Raw genomic sequence first — 22036 nt, 5'->3', positions numbered from 1 at the left:
ATAAATGCCCTGAGCACACAGAATGATTGTTTTTGTTGATGCCAAGTGTTTGCTGTCAATCTAGTTACAAGTTGCTGTCAAACTAATTAATTGTCCTATGTTCATTGTAGAAATTGGAAATTACTCCCATAGGGACGTCATAAATTGAAGTAGTTGCACATTTGACAAGTTATCAATTTCATTTGAGATTTTACCCTCGAGGAGGAGGTTGGTATGGAGTTCTAAATGAACCAAGGATTTATATAAATCAGTATGATTTGGGTCACTTAAACAAATGTGAATTTATTTATAGTGACCTTAGCGGGTCTCAAGGACATAAAATTGTTGAATTAGAGATAGTTTATCTAATCACATCAAGAGTTTTCCTTGGGGTGTATCTAAACGATGGATTTGTAAATATCCTCCTTCACAATATCTAGGTGAGAGAAAGAAATGCTTGGCGTTTAGTAGGAACAAAGTTTTGATTAAAAAGAAAAGCATACTTGATTCTCAAATTCTTGAATTAAGTACGAACAAAAATTGATTTCAAAAGAAAAATCTCAGGAGAAATCTCAGTAAACAATATTCAACCCCTCGGGGTCAAAACCGGATAAACGAACCAAAGGGTTACCATCTGTCTCTTGGTGGCACCCCACGCTCATCATTCCTACGAGAGGTCCTTCTATCAGATTGTGCAGGTGGGGCCGGGGCTTGAGCCGATGCCTGTGCTGCAGGTTCACTTCTACGCCAAGGCGGAACATACCTCCCAGCAGAAGTTTCTGGTCTTGCTGCGGCAGCTGATGGTACTGGTGTTGGAGCCGGTGGTGGGGCAGTGATTCCTGGTCCAGAAATCTGAGGAGACCTGTCATTAAGGGTTCCCCTTGAAATAGCTTCTTGTCTAGCTTTTTCTTCCACCTCTTGATCTCTTTGCCTCTGCCTTTGATATATTTCATCTTGCTTTGCCTTCTTCTCAGCTTCTTCTTTCTTTTTTCTTTCAGCCTCTGCATATTTGAAGAATACCATAGAGGTTGAATAGGAAAACAAAGTGACATTAGTATCAGCTAGAAGTAGTAGCAATTAAAGCCCATTTACTTATGCATTGGTGGATTTAGATTAGATTATATTTATATCTAATGTGTAAAATTTGTTAAAAAAAAGTAAGCTATAAAGGAAACAAGTAAAACACCCCAAAACTTTCCAAAAAAAAAAAAAATGCATAATGACTTCTTAATCATTTTATCCATTCAGATGACAAATGTTATTGTAATACCTTCACGCTTGCGATCCGCCTCCTCTTGACGCAATTTGTCCAGTCTTTCCCTTTCAGTCCTCACATAGTATTGCATTTTGCTTTTAATTTCCCTTTCCTCTCTACGTGCCTTAAGGACTTGGCTGACTCGTTCTTCCCTCTCTGCTTTCAATCTGTCATAATCTGCCTGGCGACTGTCCATGACTCTTTCCGCAAATTGGATCTGTTGAGGAAATGAAATATATAACTGAAACAATTTTCAACCATACATATGCTAACATTGAACTACAGCATGAAAGAACAGTAATAAGTGTCAATACTAGTAAGCACAATAATAATATCGTAAAAGTAGCATTACTTTCCGTCACCAGAAAAAGTGACGGAAAGGAAAGGATGGCAAAAGAAATAAGATAGAAGAGAAAAGCATTTAAATAGTAATGGTGATATAGAGTTCATATTCTGAACACACCTTATGTTCCATAACCCTCTGAAGCCTATACTTTTCCCTAACCTTTCCTTCATGACTGTCTCGGCTATTATCAATCTCATCCTGAAAAGATCAAACAAATTATTGAAAAATGTAATTATCAATTTTATTCTCAGAGAATGTAACACAGTTTCACAAAATACCTGATTTTGACGTTCATGAAGCAGTTTCTCTTCAGCTAGACGTCTATGGAAAGCAGCTTCAATCAAGGGCGCTGCCTCTTCTCTCTTTGCTCTTTCTAAATGATCCATTCTTTTAACTAGCTTTTGTAATTTCTTCTCCATTTCTTGCCTTTCTCTAACTTGCTGCTGCAGTGCTAACTCAATTATGGTCTGCTTTGTCACATTCTGTAGACAAATAAAGAAAAGAAAAGAAGTCACTTTCTGGGTCAGAACCATGCAGAAAGATGTTAGTAGAAGAGGGAAGCTACTAACCCCATCAATAATTGGCCTCATTCTGTTCTTATTGATGAACTTCTCAGCATCCTTGAGTAAAGTTTGTACTTCCTCTCGCTCCCGTTCCTCAATGTCCCTGAGGATTCTTTGTTGTTTCCTTTCTTTAAACTCAGTTTCAAGCCTCCTCTGTTCTGCCTCTTTAGCTTCTTTCTGCTCTTGTAGTCTTTTTGTCTCCTCCTCTCGTTCCTTCATGAGCAAATTTAACCCAGAATCACAAATAAACCAATTATGGTCAATATGTAAGCATAAGCATGGTATCAAGCAGAATTATGCAGCTCAGATTATTACTGAAATGAATACCATTTCAAATAGCCGGCGTTCTTGTTCTTCCTTACGTTTCTCAATTATTGTTTTCCTGGCAAGAAGCCGTTTGTGCTCTTTCTGTATTATCTCTCCTAAACTTGGAAGCATGTCGCTTAATTTGGATCCTTTCTTTGAAGATGGAAAAATCATAAACCATGATCTATTCAGATTTTCGGCAAAAACATTTAGGTGGCCTTGTAAATGGTCAGATTCAAAGCCCTGGAGACAGAAGATGCATTGTTAGAATGGGAAAAGTGAAAACATAACAAAACAATCAATGAGCATGAAATAATCCAAAATATATGGATTCCGAATACATATGATCATGTAAATGCTACACAAAGGAAACACAGAAGCACAATGTTTTGGGATTTGAAGTGTCGAGACAAAGCACATGTATAAGATGCACAAGGCGTGATTTAGTCTCAAGACTACTTAGATTATGTATTCCTCTTTCCGACTTCAGCCAGGTTTCAAGTTCAAATCATGATTTGTTTTATATCGTAATTATGGATGTAATCAAGTCTAACACTTTGACCTTTAAGGCCTAACTGGGTAAATGTATCCAGTATTGTAACTTTGTATCATGTAGTTACTTTAGCTGACTAATTTGTTTTAAAATTTTAATTGGTAGAATGTTATTATATACACATTTATTAGTATTTATATATGCTGAAAATGGCATTCATGAGGCCCACGTAGCCTGGGGCTAGTCTCTGAGGCTTGGGGAACCTTTTGCGCGTTAATCCTTTAACAACTCTGACAGTGGAAAAAAGTCAGGACAAGATGATATACCATTCTCCATTTGACAACCTAGCTAGAGGTATGTAACTATTAGGTAAAAGTATATATATATTTTTGTAAGTTTGATCATGAGAAAGATAAATGCAAGCAAAATGCTTAGAGGTATGTCATATGGAGAGTAATACACTAACCAAGTCACCAAATGTAATTGCACCCTTCCGGTGGTCAACTTTCATAGCTACAAACTTATGTTTGACAGCATCTACAAGGATCCTCTCGACAGCCAAAAAGTCAAAGAAAGGGACCATCTTGGTCAGAGTCTCAACCTTCATGGTCTGATACACATGTGATACCTAGAACAAGAAATAGCATCCAAAATTACCAAAAAAATATATAACAGGACTAAGGGAACAAAAAGTTCTGAATAGTTTACCTGTTGAAGCAATCTTAAAGTAGCAACTTCTTCCAAAGCGGGAAGATATTGAGACAGCTGCACTTCTGGTACACACGACGTGGAAGATAGTTTTCCGCCAACTTTTGAGATCTTTGACAGCAACAGCTGAACTTTTGAAGCCAAATATAGAGGGGGGAACTCGTTTTCCAAAAGATGGTAGAGATCTTTGACTTCTGGCGTTACATAGGTCATTACACCTTTGGAAACCTGTTAAAAGGACAACAGCATTTCAAGATTACAGAGAAACATCCTATTATGAGCTTTTTATCTGCACTCTCAATAAGCATCTTTGCTTAGCCTTGTAAAACATTAAATTATTGAAGAGTCTTATCTTACCAGATCCTTAAGAAGAATAGAACGGGACAGCTGTTAAAGAAACAAGTATAAAAGATAATTAGTACCGACCGTTCAAAAAAAAAAAAGATAATTAGTACCTATTAAGAATAAATGCAATGAAAATTTCAGTAGATAGCAAATTAGTACCACTTCACTAGTCTCTGGCTTCACATCGACATTAAATCCAATAAGATTGTACATCCTCGTATTTCGTTCTTTCTCACGTTCCAACTCTAAGTGTGATGCTGTTTTTGTATAGTCATAAGGTGGAGCTGCAAGTGCAGCTAAGAGAACTGTGGATGCAATCAGTTGCAGGTCTTTCTGACTGAGGTTCTTATTAAAGCTCTTTTGAAGTTGAAAAAGCTTAAACCATGCATAGGCATGATACAAATGGCTGGAAGAAACCCAAAAGATATCTATCAATTTTCCATAATATGCAGCCATCAAAGACGGTTTAGGAACTTTCTTGACCATGCTTGTCAAACCATATATATCTTCTACAGAACGAAAGGCTTCCTGCAAATAAAATTACAAAGAAAGCATATACATAAATACATCTGAACCTCTTCACATCACCTAAACGAGATCATGGTAACACACTAGAGGTGCAATCTAATACCATTTACTTCTGGATGGATTGATTTGGGATTTGTTTGATCTCAAATTTCAGTAGAGGTGCAATCTAATACCATTTACTTTTAATGCATTGCCATCTGCTAAAGTATTCTATTCATTTATCCAGATTCTTATTCTAATAATGTTATTACCTTGTAAAACCAGAGGGTAGGAGTAAGCCTATCCACATCCCACGTACCCCTCATGGTGGCAGTCAGTATCATTGACATTAATGGTGTAAAGTGAATGCAGATCAAGCCAATCCAACCCAACCCATATGAAGAAAGAACAGTTTCAACCCATAACTCAACCCATGCAAATATTGCCACCTCAGACAAACTAAGACACTAAGACAAGTAATTAGCATAAAATATCTAAACACACCAAGACAAACCTGCCAGAGTTTAAGTTCAGTGGCAACTTTTAGCTGCTCAAATCTTGTATCAAGATAGAGCTGCAGATTTTCAGGAGCAGATAAATCTGGCTGGTCCCTCTGGTCTTTGTATTTGATGAGATTTGCAAGATGGTTCCTGATTATCTCACACAGCCTACGAAACTCTGTCTTCCTCTTGTATTGCTTGCAGAACTGGAAAGCATGATGTGCGGTATCCTGCATAAAAGAGAGTAAACAATGTTTAACTGAGTGACATTAGTATACAAGACAATATGATCACATTCATAAACTAAATAAGATTAACTAATACTTCAACACCTTTAACTTTAAGCAAAACTTACCGCATACAAGGCCATTAATTTGGAGTTGTTCTTCAATATATCAAGAACTGTTCGATAGGTCTCCCACAAAAACTTAAACGAGGAAGCCCGATCAGAACATTTATTTCCCTTCTCACCACCAACAGAACTCAACATCAAATCTTCGGGTCTTATACCAGCTTCTAAGTCATCAACATCTAGAGCTTCTTCTAAAGCTTCTGCCTGACTACGTGCAACCTCAACCTTCTTGGTTGAAAGATCCATAAAGTACTTTATCACCTCCTCAAACGAACTAACATTAACTTGTTGGCATATATTGCGATATTGGATCAGCCCATCTTTCGCAAATCTGCCTCTCTTCAGTTCAACACAAAGCTCAACGTACTTGAACATAATCTTTTCGTGTGTTTTCTGCCACGCACGATACCTTCTTGATTTTATAAGATCATGAAGCACTTGCAGAGCATCTTGCTTCTGCCCAACATTAATCAGCTCTATACGTAGTCCCACACAAGACAAACACATATAGTTAGATAATCGATCGAAAAACAATTATCTTGAAAAAGCAAAAAAATAAAATAAAAATTAGTTCACCTTCAGCACGTTTCAATGTATTATCTGGTTTAGCAAACGACGCCATGTCTTCTACCTGTTACACACCAATAGTAATATTGTTACGCTGAGAAAAAAAAAAAAGTTTACAACTACCTAGAGTCTGATATTTATGGTTTCTTTTTGTGGTCTCGGTGTGAAAGTCATTACCACACCGAATGCCACACCGTCCCAATGTGGTGAAGTTCACCACATTGCGATTGTGTGTAACCGTTTATATATGTATATATATATATATATATATATAAATTAGCAAATTTCAATGCGGTTTTCGTGTTAAAAGTCATGCAGATGTGTCAACTTTTTTTACAGTGTGGTTCTTGTGTGATTGTTACCGCTAATTCGAAATAGAATAGTAATGCAGATTCAATAAAACCCTAAATTTACCGAATTTATATGTGAATGTAAACCTGTACAACACTTATCGTCCAATAATTCAATTACATAAAATAATAAATAACTGGCAATAACAACAACTATACTGATAATAACACGGATTATATAGATATACATACACACCTCTGAATAAAAAAAAATTGGTTGAATGTAGACGGAAAGCTAGATGAAACTGTGAGAAGAAGAAAACTAGGTTTTTATGGCGGTTTTGTTTACGTAGGAAATAAAGTATAAAGTATACCCTTCAAATTAAAGCCGATTTTGGTCTATATATACTCTTCCGATTGGTTGAACCGACCAATGAGTTTACCGGTTTTATGATACCCGGTTTTTTTTGTTTTGGTTTATATACACAAATACCAGGCCGTGTTTGTGGTTGAACCGTTTACACGATTCAATCGGGTTATTCACCCTTTTCAAATAAGGAAAATAAAAAACATTGACATAATTTTTAATATGATTGGTGGCGGTTTGGTCATTGATACAAAGGTAAGTGATTAGTTTTTCAAGAGTTTTGAGTTTAGATTTAGTAAGCAACTTTATACAAATTGTTATAATATGTATTGAACTTTAATTATGTGCATTGTATGTAATTAACTTTTAAATTATATACATTGCATGTATTCGTGTATATGTGGTAACCATATAAGTTGTCACTTGTAAGGTTTTTATTGGTCGGATACATACAATGAACAAAATCTGAAAGTTCATTAAAATGCACATGATTGAAATGTGATACACGCTATGACAATTCGTGTAAAATTATTTGTATTCTGATATACTAATCCCATTATCTATAATTATATCTATACTATATTATAAAGCAGATCTCCCATGTTTACATTTTAAGTTTCAACATTTACTTTCCCAAAATGTCCATATATCAATTTTATATTTATCTAACACCATTTTTCTCTCCTCAAATCTCAACCAAACATTTTTTTTCTCTCTCCTCCATAAATCATTTCTTCCTCCAACTCATTCAAAATCTTTTATCTCAAAAACCGTACATCGATAAATTATAAAAATTGTATGGGTGTTCTTAAAATTTAATGCTCTTTCATTAGAGATGTCATTCGATATACCTTCGACGAATTTTTAAATCCGAGGGCGGAGCCCGTACGGTTAAGACATTTGGCTATCACACTCTATGACCTATCACCCCCACCATCTCACCGCCGCAACGCGCGGGTGCTTGCTCTCGTTTAATTAAGAGTATTTTAGGTATATAAGTTAATTATAAAAGAAAACTTTTGAAAAGGTAGGGGTATCACTACAAATAAAATTGCATTTCTTCACACTTTTAGGTGAGTGTAAACAAATTAAAAATTTTGTCACGCTTTTTAGTGCGTAGAAATATATTAAATTAAATGTGTGTGAAAATTTCTCCACACTAAAAAATGTGTAGATATAAAAGTTCACACTTTTTAGTGTGAACTTTCATAATTATTTTGTCACATCCCATTTGTCCACTAAAAAGTTACCGTGAACAAGTGAGGTGTGACAAAATAATTATGAAAGTTCACACTAAAAAGTATGTAGAAATAAAACTAAAAAGTGTGAACTTTTATTTCTACACACTTTTTAGTGTGTAGAAATTTTCATACACTTTTAATTCAATATATTTCTACACATTAAAAAGCGTGACAAAATTTTTAATTTGTTCACACTCACCTAAAAGTGTGAAGAAATGCAATTTTATTTGTAGTGTATTATACGTATTTTAAAGAAAAATGATTTGTTTGCTTTATTAAGTAGTATAGCTGACACAATTGTAACTGGGAGAATAAAATTATTAATGTATATTTTGTGAGTAAATTAGATCATGTATATAAAGATATGATAATTTATACAATAAATACAAAAATAATGATAGAATACAAAAAATTGGGAGTTTGAAATATGGATAGTCACATAATGTATTCATAACAATAACTTTTAGTGTTGTTAATTACCTACTCATATGTACTTCTCATTCTAGCTCAATGATTGAGCATCAGCTTTACATGCTGGAGGTTTTGAGTTCGAGACATGGAAAAGACGTTTCTAGGAAATTCACAAATAAAGTTCTTCAGTAGAGCAAGATGGAGTCCTGCAGAGGAGGCATGATTTTATCTCAATTAAATGTCATGTCTTCGAGCGGTTTAGTTGGGAGTTTCTCCTCATATGAGGTATTGAAGGTGAGGAGACTCTCTAAAGCGGACTCGGTTAAAACAACGTAAGCTAGATCTTAAGTTTCGGGCAAATAATCCACACCTTAAAAAAAAAAAAAAAAAAATACCTACATATATATTGCTTACTCATACTCATACATAATAGTTTTCTAATAGTTTATAGTTATAGTTAGTTTTAACAGGATGTTTGGTTTATCTTATCTTTGATTTTTCAATTTTGATTTATTGTAGAATTAGCGGATTTACCCGGGTTCAACCCGAGCCTTTTAATAAAAATTATAAAACTAAAAAATATGCATTTAATTTTTGTTATATATATATATATTATAAATCGATATAGAGATAGTAAATTGAATAATACAATAATTTATAAATTAAAATACCTATTGCATTAACAAAACATAAAAATGATATTATACTATATAAAAAAAATTCTTTGTTTGTAATAAATAATTATAAACTTTAAATAAACATTTAGTGAGCTATTTTTAATTAAAAATATTGTAAATTATTTATGACATCATAATTATAATAAAGATTTTTTTTTTAAAAATGTAGACTTGCCACATCATATTATTTCTAAAAATACTTTAAAAAGACAATTGTCTATTTATTATAAAGATTATAAGGGTCGGTTCAATGGTGCTAGTGTGGTTGTTTAAAGTCTCCACAAAGTTTGATGATTTATCATACAATTATAAGAGTCGGTTCAATTGTGTTAGTGTGGTTGTTTAAGGTCTCCACAAGTTATGAGCCTCAAATCTTGTCAATTTTTGGGCTTGAGTATCTTACGTTTTAGGATTGAGTATCTTACGTTTTTGGCTCATGTTTATGTTTTAAGCTATGACTTAAAAGATTTATGTTATAAAATTGAGTAACCAAATTTGATTAAAGAGGTTGGTTCTTAAAAAAACTTTAGTACTTTAAAAATTATATACACATACAAAAAAATAGATAAAAAGTTAAATTTTAATTTTGTCATTTATAAATTTTTTTATTTATGTTGCCACTTCAAAATTATGAAAATATTTGGTAATAAACTACAAAACAAGGCTCAAAATGTGAAAATAAACCAATGAAAAGGTTAAGCCGACCTTAAAGCTCATAAATATATGAAAATTAGTGCTTAGACCCGTCCAAATGACGGGTAGTCTCAAAATATATTAATCAAAGCTGATATGATTTGAACAACTATCAATATGACCAATATCATAACTTAATCAATATACAAGTTAAAGAAAAAACATATGAAAATTAACTTTATATAAATATTGATTCCAGATTTTTTTTTTTCCTTTCAAATTTAGTTAAATAAAAAATCTGCAGCAAAATATATAACTAGAAAAATACATACCAAGTAATCAACAAAGACTATCTCGAACGTTTTGATTTTCTTGGGGTTGTTTAACTCCGAAACAGTCCATACATTTTTTGGCCGTAGGTGTTTTTTTGGGTTGAGAATATGTGAGGTTTTTTTTCTAGGTTATATATATATAGAAATAATTTTTGGGAGATTTTTAAAGATAAAAAGAGTTTTTAATTAATAATAAGGTTGACCATTTATTAAATTAAATTAAATATTAAAAAGAAATAGATAAACTAATAAGGAAGGAAGATTAGACTCAAAGAGGGGAATTAGGGGTGCCAATTGTACCACAACTTATTCTTTTAGTTATATTATAATATACAGTCTCATACTCACTTTTCCATATATATATATATATATATATATATATAACACAAAACAAGACTTATCAAACATAAGTCAACCTAAAATTAACAAATAAGCTTGAATATTAGATAATATACCCGTTACATTGGAGGCTGTAGAGTGTAGATTTTGATGTTAAAATTGTTCGAGGGAGCCCATTTATATAGGATCAAACCTATAATCAGGCCCATTTGTAATAAAATCATATGTGATGGCCTGATGGGGAGTTATCTACAGTTAGAGGTGGTCCATAAAACTAGGTTTCGGAAAATCGGGTTGAATAAACCAGTTCCCTACTCGGCCAGACTAGGTTTGACCAAAATCGATTCGAGTTTGGGTATTCTGGTATTCCGATAGAGATCGGGTATTCGGGAAAAAGCGAAAAAAACCAGGTCCACATTGACCACAAACCGGTTTGTAACCAGTTTGGGTTCGGGTCGGGTTTAGTTTGGGCCCGGTTTTTGTGCATGACTATCTACGATGAAAAAGTGAAGTGCTTAAGGTAGATAAGTGATTAATTAGATAACTACAAGATTAAAAGTAGTATGAATAGTAGGTTTTGTTATATATTAGAATGGTTTAGTTATTTTATAACTTACAAACTACCAATCTCAAATAGGGTAATTTTATCATTAACCAGAGAGTTGCCCCGATCGAATCCGGCCGACTTGATTGTCAAATCTACCCTTTTGTTACTTTCAATTTTCAGAGAGATTTTATTAGGATGTTTTTCCTTTACAGGTTACACTTGTAAACAACAATAGTTTACCCATAACACAACTGTATATTTTTCCAAAGAGTGACAATATAGATTTTTATGAGATCATGAAATATGCCGACAACTATACCAAAAAAGGGTTCACGTGGACGTATTGGTTCACGTAAGAGTAGATGTAAAATACCAAAACGGGCTATTCATATTCAAGCAAGTTTTAATAACACCTTAAATAAAAGTATAATAACATCTCAGAAATATTCCGCCTTAGCTAGGACTAGGGACGACTCCACAATGGGGGCAGTGTGGGCAACTGCCTCCATTCCAATTTTGATACAATGTAATTTTTTAGAGGTATATTTGTAGTTTTGTTCCTAAATAATAATAATAATAAATACATTATACATACAAATGTCACCATCGTTGTCATAAGCCTCTTCTTTGGAAGTATGTTACATATGTTGGAAGCATTAGTTTTGAGATAAAATCTTCTATTAGTAAAGTAAAAATCTTCAGTTATTTTGATTTTTAACGAAGTTGAAGAAAGTGTGTTATTTATGTGAGTAATTGTATCAAAATTTATTACATGCTCTAAAATTGCAAAGACCAATGTTCAAGTTAAAGATAGATGTTCTCATAACTGACACCCAGACGAAATTATTTTAAGGGTTCATTTTTTCTAATTTTCCGGTGAGAGTTAATTTTTGTTTAAAAATTTTTTTCCCCTCAAAGATGACTCTAATATATATAATAAGAGACTTTTAAATTTGCCCCCTCACAAAAAAAAATTATGGCTCCCTCCCTGCCTAGGACAGTGAAACCAACTCTCATATGAGCTCTTGACGGTTTTCAGCTAACCATAAACTAAAGCTACTTTTGATTCTGTAATATTTTGTTCATCAATTACTCCTGATTCTTTCATTTCCACGTAAAGATCATTTCTTTCACGAGTCTGTTCACCGACTCCGGCAAATATAGATATACCTCCATTAGCCTTGGCAATGTTGTTAATCAATTTCGTAATTAATACTGTTTTACCCACGCCAACTCCCCCAAATAGTCCGAATTTTCCTCCATGAAGATAATGGGCTAAAAGAATTCCCGTTTAAAATATAGATAATTTTTTTTTATTTAACTGTATATGAGAAAAATGACTATGGAGATCAAAGATGAACAACGTATTCACACCTACTTATTCTTTAATTATGTCAACCAATGATCATGAGAAGCAAATTGTTAATGTACAATTTACAGTTATATACCCACCCAACATCAATGATCTACACTAACCACCCTTCTCCCTCCACAAATAAAACTAAAAATACAAAAACAAAAACAAAAAAAAAAAAAAAAAAAAAAAGATAATTGGATGAGAACCCCTTATCCCATGTACTATTTGGTACCCATTATGTAAATTTTTTCCTAGTAAAATGGTTACTACTTACACCTAGTAAAAGACCTGAGGAGATGTATAGAACTCGCTCTCGCTGAACATCGGTCTTAAATCTTCTTGACACATAAACTGCAATGGAAATGAAACAAGAAACCCTCTTACACGCTTTAATATCTCCGTTGTAGCAATGTCTCCATCTGTCAATGATTCAACTTTCTCTGGTGCTACGCCTAAATCAATTGTAGTATGTCCATATTTCTCTTTCCAATAGTTCATACTTTGCCTGAAAGCGTATCTGCATAACGAAGTGATAGGCAGCAGTTAGACTTGACGGTTGGAAGATGAGCAAATTAGGTAACGAGTTCTGGTTTAAACAAGTCATTTCGGTCCAGATAGCTTTGGTTGACCAGAAAACCTTTTTTTTTTTTTTTATCAGTAGACTTGTTGTAATGCATCTGACATATTCTTTGGGTGACTTTCAACTTGTTCGACCCATTTGACTTGTTGTCACAATAGCTAAACTTATTTATTTGAGATTAAAGTACTACCTAAAGCTCAATTCAGTAGAGAAAGGACACGAGAAAGAGTAATATACCTCGAGAGTATAGAATCATTTGGGACGCACGAAAACACATCTTGGTAAATTTGAGAGTTTGCCTGTCAAATTAATTATATCACTTCAAGATTGGACTAAAAGACCGACTATATAATATTATGTTATCGTGTTGTCATGTATTTTACCGTTGCCGTTGCTAACCATAAATCTTTGTATGTCTTATCAGCTATTGGGTCCACAATTTGACTTATCTGAAACATAAAAAAGGAAGTTTTATTGTAGAAAGAAAACAAGCCGTTCATTACCCTTTTTAGCAATTTATATACTAAAATGGTACTAACATCTTCACCATGCAGACCAAGATGTTCAGACCATAGAGAAAGCCGAAGACTGTTGGTGAATTTCCCGGCCCTCCAAGGCTCTCCATTCATTTTTGATTCATTAAATTCTCTATCTTCAATGAGAACCCCAATCTGATGTGATAACATGTGTTAGCAAAAAGAACTATTTTTTTTCGCCCTTTCCAAAGAATATAGACATTGAAAAGAGAAGGCATCAAAATGAAAAATGTAAAATTGAACCTCAGAATCCCTGTGTCCAAGCAAACTCCTGTCATTTATGTTGGATGATCCAACTAGCGTGATACGGTCATCAACTATCAGCACTTTACTATGCACATACACCTGCAAGGAAATAGTAAAAAAGATTTTATTATTTCATTGTCACTACCAATATAGATGACTAAACAGCATAAAAACATTGCATTACCTGACTTGTAGCAATGGGACCATCATCACCAAGTTTTCCATATGTCCTGAGACCATAAAATGATATATAGTCATCTGTTTTAGGACCGAGAAGTGCATTGAGGTTATGTAGTATCGAGTTTTGTCCTCTGGATATGGTTCGATACTGCCAATGCATTATAGCTCTCACAGTTGCAGCCCCACCGTCATCTAGACGACCCTGTTTAGTTGTCACTGACTTAGGATAAAATCTAGGGATAAATGAATACAGGGGCCAACCAATTATCAAATTTATTTCTTTAAGGCCACCCATTTATCAGAATTGCAAACTGGGTTAAGAAATGACAAGTATATTACATATGATGATTTATGTTGCATACATCGGTAAAAAATGAATAGTAGAAGGTTTTATGACTTCACTTTGGGTGTATTTTGACCCATTTGACAGTCTGGGTCGAAGTAAAATGCACCCCAAATTGACTTACTTACAGGCATATCAGTCTATTTGCCATCTCTTGGAAATCATGTCAAGAGCAGAGTATTACCTGGAACCCTGGTAAGAGTGGTATCACAACAATAACTCTAAAGCATTTTTCCTCTTTATGTGCACGCATGATACGTCTGTATAGAGCTTCCAAGACACGATTCTGTATGACATCATCATCTGAGAGGCCCGAAATGAAAAACTGATTCTGCATGGAGATAAAAAAAAAAACAAACATTAAACTGTGATTTAAAGATCCTGGTCATGATATATATGCTCTTCATACTATCACTCAAAACAAGAAGAAAGCTGCTTTGTCTTGCTGCAGGTGATCATCATGGATTCATGGGTCCCATTGTCGATAGTGTTGCTGTAAATGACCCTTAACCGTTAACTACTTATTTGATTTTAAACTCATAATTTGGGTTCTAGACATTGATTGGGAAATTTGTCTTCTAAAAGAAAAAACTAAATGAAAGCGATCGACATTAGGACCCATAACGGTCAAAACTATAGATAGTATATTTCCCATAAAATACCTCAATGTAAATAAACTTTTCTGCATTTTCAATAAGAGAACAATAAGCCTTATGAATACTGTCTTCAGTTTGACTTGTTCCACCAGACCAATGGCTGACACTTCTGATAACCTGAAAACCATATATCAGAAAACATGAATACTATTATACCATGTACACTTTTTGATAAGTACTATATAATTTCTTTCATGAGTTATTATAAAGAATGGGTAAATAGCTATTTTGAAATACCAAGATTAACTAATTAGTTTAGTAGCTACCCTCAATTTAAATGATGACTTTAAACATCCTTACTTTGAATGTGACATTATGAAACAATATGTGGCAATCGGTTTCATTTATATACATGAAGTTTAGCATAATAACTAACCTGACAAGAGCATGATGTACGGGGGCCGACTTGTGAAATGTCACCACTAGGAACTTCGTGTCTTTCACACCCCTCATCTGACAAGTCTGATCCAAAACTAGCTGTCCCGCTGCTAGTTTCAGGTTGATCATATAAACTAAAATCATCTGCAGAGTCAGTTGGTTTCATAGCTTGGCTTGAATGTTCATCATGTGATGGATTAAGATGGTTTCTGGGGTGCGGCCCATTTAACGTGTTACTGATGCTTTTGGAATCTATACCCTCAGCTTCTTGAGGCAAAAGAAATTGTATGTCTTGTGATGGTGACTCGTAGGAAAAAGAACTTTGTGTTACGTCTGTCTGGTTTTCATCAGTAGGCTTATTTTCAATGTCTAAATTTTGGCTTCTTCCCATGTAATGTGGGAGAACCATGTGTTGTTGTGGCATTAGTAGTGGTATTGTTTGTTCGTTGGGTGCTTTGTTTCTCTGTATAAAATGGTCAATGTATTAGAAAATGAAACTCATCTTCACGAGACTGAAACTAGAAAAAGCAATTTTACATCATTCACAGTTTTCACAGAGACCATTCTCAACACTTATCAAATAGTACTTTTTTCGTTCAGAACCAATCTCAGCCAGAGACTTTAAATCACTAATACTGGATCAAGCGGATTTTTGACAAGCATAGTCACTAACCTTCGCATGATTCCATCGTTGGACAAAGTGTCTTGCTACATCTCGACAAGGAGGTCCCCAAAGAGCACAGTGAACATCATGCCATGGCATTCGAGGTAACTTTCTGCGGTCTAATTCATCTGTCATGGTGTCTACCCAAGAATTTGGTTCAGATTCCCTGAATAAATATAAATGACTCATAAGTAAGCAATCTTTTCTTCTTTTTTGGATCAAATACGAACATTTCTTTGTGGATTTTGAAACCACAAGATCCTAGTGTTCCATCGTATTTCTCTCTAATGTATGCTCACTGCTTTTAATCAACTTTATTACCAAGTTAGATAATACTAAAGGTGGGCAGGCGGGTCAGGAAGTTGGGTAACTGATTTATACCAATTGAATCCGAACAAATACTTTTGGTACACTTCAGTTCAAGTTGGGTTTACCAGAAATTCTTTCTTGTCCCAAAACTTCTTTTTAAGTTAATATGTCCATCATGAGTACATTCTATTATTTCAACAATAAAAATAATGATTAATGAGGTTTTATGCATTAGTTTGTTTGACCTCTAAGAGATAACACAGCCTAAAATGAGCCATCCATTAGTAAAGGCATACATATAGCCACCACTAGATTACAAAAGAAGAGAGACTTTACCTCGGGTTGTAATAGTCCTTTCCAGGCCAGATGAAAGGAGGGTCATCACCTACTTTGTGTTCAATTGTATCATAACGGCCAAAGCATAGATCTAGTCCTCCAAGATAGCATATTTGATGATCAACAACCACAATTTTCTCATGGTGTGACCTGCATTTCCGAGAGTTAAGACCAAAACAAGATAAATAATCAATATACAGTTGGTAATATGTTAGTAGGCAATATTAGTAAAATGCATACCACAAGTAGATGCCGGCTGCAAAGTGGTCAGGATAGCGTAACACTTTCACATTCTCATGAATTTTAAGAAGCCTTTTCTGGCTGTATAAACTATTGATTTTCAATGCAATTGAAACCTCCTTGTACATAAGAATGTATATCTGAAAAAAGTTATTTTCAACATCAAAAACAGTTCCAATCACACAACTTTTCACAATACAATAAGTTTTGAAGTTTCTCTGTCATAGATAAGAGAAAGGTATACATGCAGCAATAAAAGTAAAACCTAATACCAAGTCGGCTTAACTGAGGCTAAAGTAAAATATACACATCAATAATAAATATGGTCTACCATTGTACCTTCACACCTTCCTTGGCTTTAGCTTCAAACAGCGCGTCAAGACGAGTAGCGCCATTTGCATGAAACGGACGTTTTAAATATAGTTCTGGGCAGAGCCACCATCCAGTAATATAGATCTGCATGTTAAATTTACTTATTAACTTCTTCTATAAGCATAATTAGAAAGTCTTTTACAGAGGATTTTCATTAACAGATCGCCACTACTTTTCTCACAGAAATTTAACCTCTGATTCATCAGAAATAATGCTATAAACTTAGCCAAAGACTCAAACATCATAAGAACATCCAAACATTATTTTCTTTGGTACATATTATTACCTGGATTATCTAATTTAGATTATTTAATTTTGCATAATCACTATTAAAATGACATACAAAACACCTACTATATAAAGTAGTCCAGAGGTTAGAGTGTAAAGACATAATGTACCTCTGATTTTGCATTTGCAATTGACAAAGCAATTGCTTCAAAAGCTACTTGTCCATCTACGAACCATTGAGCTTGACTACCATCATCAATCAAACCTCTTCGTGGAGCAAAGGAACCAAAACGGTGGGAATTGCACCAACCTTCTACTGGCTTTTGACTTGCATTGTAGATAGCAGATATCCAATCTCTAACTTTTGCACTGCTTGTAGTTCTTACTTTTGTACTTCGATTTCCGCACGTAACCTATAGAAATTTTCAATATTAACAACTGGAATGAGAAAAACTTAGCAGTTAACCCAAAATCTTTCTAAACTTGACTAAAACCATAACTCTGCATGCTAGGAATCAATCAAATGATAAAAATGACCGCAAAAGACCTTGAATGCATAACGCAGAGGGTTCTTTTCCTTTACTTCCTTAGCCAAAAGTACTTGATCCTCTTTATCTCCATTGGAAGGTGCTAACATATCGAAAACAATGAGATCTAAGAGCTTTGTACCAAAAGGATCTTCTAGTAATGCCAAAAATCCAGGTTTTAATACTGCCCAAACCTGCAAAGTTATCACATAACATACAAATATATAATAGGTAATAGTACTATTTCCAAATCGAGAAACATCGAAGACATAGTATATTACGAAGATATACTATTTTCAGAAAAACTAACCTTCTGCCAATTGTTTCTGCAGCAACACATAAAACATCCTGCTCCGGCATCATCTCTTTGGATGTGATTTAAATGTTGAACCAAAACATAGTCCTCTTTCAACTTTGGGCCATACTCTGAAGAAAAGGATAACTTTGAGACCTCCAGAAATTGGCAAACCTGGCCCCAAGTTACAACCGAACCAAAAGCGTTGAAAGGAAAAAGTTTAAGATTAAAGTTATGGAGAACAAAAGAAAATGCAGTTTGACATATGTGACATAAGGGGATCAGTGGTCCTAATTTGAGTGCTTGAAGATTATAACCAAACAAAAATATGTAGAATTATAACAGAAACATTTTGTAAGTACCTCACGAGAATTCACAATATCTATGTTGCCAAGAAAATGGTTAAGATAATTCTGCATTGCAACTTTTGCTTTTTCTGAAACTGTTGACCTCCCAATTGATGGTCTTATAATAGACAGAGCGACCCTGGTTGGGACAGATCTGCAATGAAAAGTATAGTAAGAACACACTTATTGCTGGAGCCTGGAATCTGGAAGAAACTAGAGAGTGGCAATTTCTACGCATTTACTTATGAAAGGGTCGATTTGGGTTGTATTTTATCTCAAACAGTTTTATAAACCGCATAAATGGAACAGGTCAAACATGTTGAAAGTTATCTATAAGTTTGTTTCTAATGCATACAACCTCTTAAATCATAATCAATTCCAAATAACTTATTACAAATCACACATAAAATGAACATAAAAGTGTTTTCTGTTACCCAAACCACCTGACCCATCCATCTTACCACCTCTAAAGGGAAACGTTAGGATTAATGCATCCGTGTACACAGCTACCTCTTTCTAATGCTGTCCTCATTATGCACTGGAATAGCTCCATCGCCAGGTTCATCATTATCATGTACAACTGTTGTATGATCTCCCATTCCTATGTGTCGAAGCCAATCCTTAACCTTTGGTGTTTGAATTGTTCATAAGCAGTTTACAAAAAATAAGAAAATTGAAAACGGTTGCCCATGATCTTTAAAATAAGATCGACAAGTGTAGTGTAACATAAGGCAAGTTTTGAATAGATATTAATTTAACATTTGTCGAATTTACGAAAATTTAAAATGAACCTGCTCTTGCTTCTCGTGAATTTCCTCCACCAATGCCCGCTTCTTCAATGCAAAATGTAAGTAGATAACTTGTGATGCCTTCTTTAATATGCTCCACTTGAACTATAAGAATGCATACAATATGAAATGGTTAGCTAAATTTCCATAATCTCAATTGCAGAAAATATGCAAGTATGAGATATCTAGAATGTTGCACCCACTGAAATTTTAAAAAAAAAAAAAAGTACTCTCTTCGTCCCATTATATGTGTCCACTTTTAAATTTTCAAAGTCTTTAAAATTTAACTTTGACCTTAAATAATTTTGTTTTTGTTAAATAATACTTAATAAAAATTATATCAGTGGAAATATATTTAAAACTCAATCCAATCGTATAACTTTCATTAAATATTATATAATACACACTAAGTTATTTATGGTCAAAGTTAAAAGTTTAAGACTTTGAAAAGTTAGAAGTGGACACATCATAAGAACGATCACTTAACGCGAAAGGTTCTAATCAATAGTTATTACACAGAACTTAAGATCAGTTAAATCTTGAATGAACTTTTCCCCTATATGGCAGAACCAAAGGAACACCAGATATCCCATAACTGAGCAATTACAAAAGGAGGATACACTAACCCAGGAGAAGATGGAACAATCAAGGTAACCACAGCTATAACCCACGTTGGTGCTTCCAATGTAGCACACAAGGTACACACATCAGAACCAAGTACTAACTGGTTACCTAAGCGTCATTAACCAATGGCTAATACCCAATGGCTAATACCCGATAATCACCCTACAACTCTTAGTGCAGGTCCAGGTTAAGCACCTGCTAAGAAGGGACATGTAAAGGACGAGAAATCCACTCTTTTGACACTGCCATTTGCTTAACAAAAGAACAAATTTTCGGTACTAGATAAAGGATAATGGGGGTGCTTTCTATTGCTTTTTATTTTATAGAAAACTTGAAAATGGAAATGACCTGTAAATAACTATCTCAAAGGTGTCCTAATAATAAAACAACCCGAAGGTCTCACAAGATACCGGCTTCAATCCTCTCCAGGTAAAGAGTATGGAAACTGCTGAATACCGTTACGCATCTAAATAAATGCCAAATTTTCGATTCTCTGCAGGTAGCCTAAACAAGAATCTCTGTCTACCCGATTTACTACCCTTTACGTAGGATACTTTAAAATTAATAAAAAGGAAAAGCTCATTAACCATACACTAAAAAACTTATCAAACTGTAATTAATTATAGCTAACTCATAGTATTAATATTAGACCGTGTTTATGGTACGTATATTGTATTAGTTTAGATTATGTCATAGTTCGAGGTACTCAAGTGTAATAATTCAAGGTAGTCGAATGTAATTTGTAATTCTATAAATTAATGACAATGAGAAGGGAAAACCCCAAGGGATTTATTATCATCTTACATGGTATCATGAGACCAGACGTGCCTCCCCCTCTTTATTTTCTCCGATCGACAAATCCCTTTTAATTTCTTTTGCGGTTCCTCACGAATTTGATAAATAGGCTTAGTTGGTGTGTCTACAAATGGGATTAATGCATTGGATTTTCAACACATGTTTCGTGATTTTCCTCTCTCCCTATCCTTTTACCATTCATCATGCTATATTTTTAGGTGTTCCTTAGCTTGTGTCCCCAAGCTACAAGTTAGCAAAAACTAATAAATCCAAGGGAGGAACCACTCTATAGCTAGGGGTAGCTCAGGCTATGGGTCTGTTCGGCTCATGAAATGTAATTTTCATTCCATAGTAGTGCAATTGTTTGTTAGCGCTACGAGTCTTAGCATATATGGCTACCTATCCTCTTAATGATAACCATTCTGAAATCGTATTTTCTTAAAGGAACATTTTATTTTTAACTAGCTTAGTAAGCTATGATCCGGGTCATCATGATTCCTGAATCTACCATTGAATATATCTATCTAGTGTGTGATCTTTTATACATTCGAATTTTGACCTAAAAACAACAACAGTACTCAATCCCCGCCAAAGCGGGATACGGGGACATAAAAACAGCAAAACCATGGCCAAGTCCGTCACAGCAAGGTATGGGAAAAAATAGCTTTAATTTAACCACATTAATCAACTAACCTATAAATTGTTTTTCCCACATGACCCCACCAACCACTAATTAACCAAAACACAAACATCATTTTCAATTTAATAAAAATTGGCACCATACACATATTCCTTGTATATATATATATATATTTTAATAAAAAAAAAAAGAGTAGTAGTTAATAACAAAAACAGTGACAGAAGTAGTCATCAACATTAAAACTTACCTGTTTATATTCTACTTGAATTGTGTAAGAAAGAAGCAAAGGTCCGATATCACCGACTTCGGGTCGGGAAACCGAAAGAATAGTAGCCTTTGGGAGTTCATCGAATATACGAATCGGGTCAGGACCATATTGCGAACCATGGTGAGATTGTAACGAACCTTTTGGGATTAACGGCTCTGTAGACATTTAATTATAAACTGTCGTTGTTTTGCATGTACTTGCGTACTATTTGGCATCTAACAATATACTCTGTATGTAACTATGTAAGTATGTATTTATGTCTGTCTGTCTGTCTTGGTATTTGAATATATGTGTATATGTATGTATATCAGTATATGTATATAAATATATATAGATATAGATGTATGAATAAATATGATGATGTTTGAAAATGGAAAGAAAAATATTGGTACGAAATTGTTGCTTGGAAGTCTGGTATTGTGAGGTTCTATGGTGGAGTTAATATAAATGTGACAGAATGTTAGAGACAGGGGAAGGGGAGTTTATGATAATGTGTTTATATTAAGAGGGCTACTTATGCAACATTTTAAAAGGAATTATGCGATTTTAATGTAAACTAGGAAGGAATA

The 22036-nt window shown here is 34.1% G+C and overlaps 2 protein-coding genes and 1 long non-coding RNA gene across 3 annotated transcripts; 1 reads left to right on the top strand and 2 right to left on the bottom strand.

The window, feature by feature from the left end:
* Positions 1-601: 601 nt before the first annotated feature.
* On the bottom strand, positions 602-5976 carry LOC122596086 (eukaryotic translation initiation factor 3 subunit A-like). Its single transcript, XM_043768603.1, has 13 exons — positions 5931-5976; positions 5358-5830; positions 5017-5232; positions 4155-4523; positions 4008-4037; positions 3651-3878; positions 3409-3570; positions 2471-2692; positions 2150-2356; positions 1859-2062; positions 1698-1778; positions 1250-1451; positions 602-980 (listed from the first exon to the last, which is right to left on the bottom strand). The coding sequence occupies exons 1-13, from the start codon at positions 5974-5976 to the stop codon at positions 607-609; spliced, it is 2814 nt and encodes a 937-aa protein (XP_043624538.1). The 3' UTR covers positions 602-606.
* Positions 5977-12266: 6290 nt separating this feature from the next.
* LOC122596699 (phospholipase D zeta 1-like) lies at positions 12267-21632 on the bottom strand. The gene is made up of 20 exons (XM_043769320.1): positions 21447-21632; positions 19144-19245; positions 18863-18978; positions 18368-18506; positions 18021-18179; positions 17731-17904; positions 17354-17596; positions 16923-17039; positions 16584-16723; positions 16344-16493; positions 15708-15864; positions 15033-15497; positions 14663-14773; positions 14185-14331; positions 13662-13859; positions 13475-13576; positions 13235-13366; positions 13079-13144; positions 12933-12994; positions 12267-12632 (listed from the first exon to the last, which is right to left on the bottom strand). The coding sequence occupies exons 1-20, from the start codon at positions 21630-21632 to the stop codon at positions 12392-12394; spliced, it is 3207 nt and encodes a 1068-aa protein (XP_043625255.1). The 3' UTR covers positions 12267-12391.
* LOC122596700 lies at positions 14422-18496 on the top strand. The gene is made up of 3 exons (XR_006323364.1): positions 14422-14451; positions 15635-15802; positions 18043-18496. It is a non-coding gene; the product is annotated as an uncharacterized LOC122596700 (long non-coding RNA).
* Positions 21633-22036: the final 404 nt, after the last annotated feature.

The sequence above is a fragment of the Erigeron canadensis genome, chromosome 4 (genome assembly GCF_010389155.1).
Source record: "Erigeron canadensis isolate Cc75 chromosome 4, C_canadensis_v1, whole genome shotgun sequence".
Lineage (NCBI taxonomy): Eukaryota > Viridiplantae > Streptophyta > Magnoliopsida > Asterales > Asteraceae > Erigeron > Erigeron canadensis.
The sequence above is the reverse complement of the archived record's forward strand: the minus strand, read 5'-3'. Positions and strand labels throughout refer to the sequence as shown.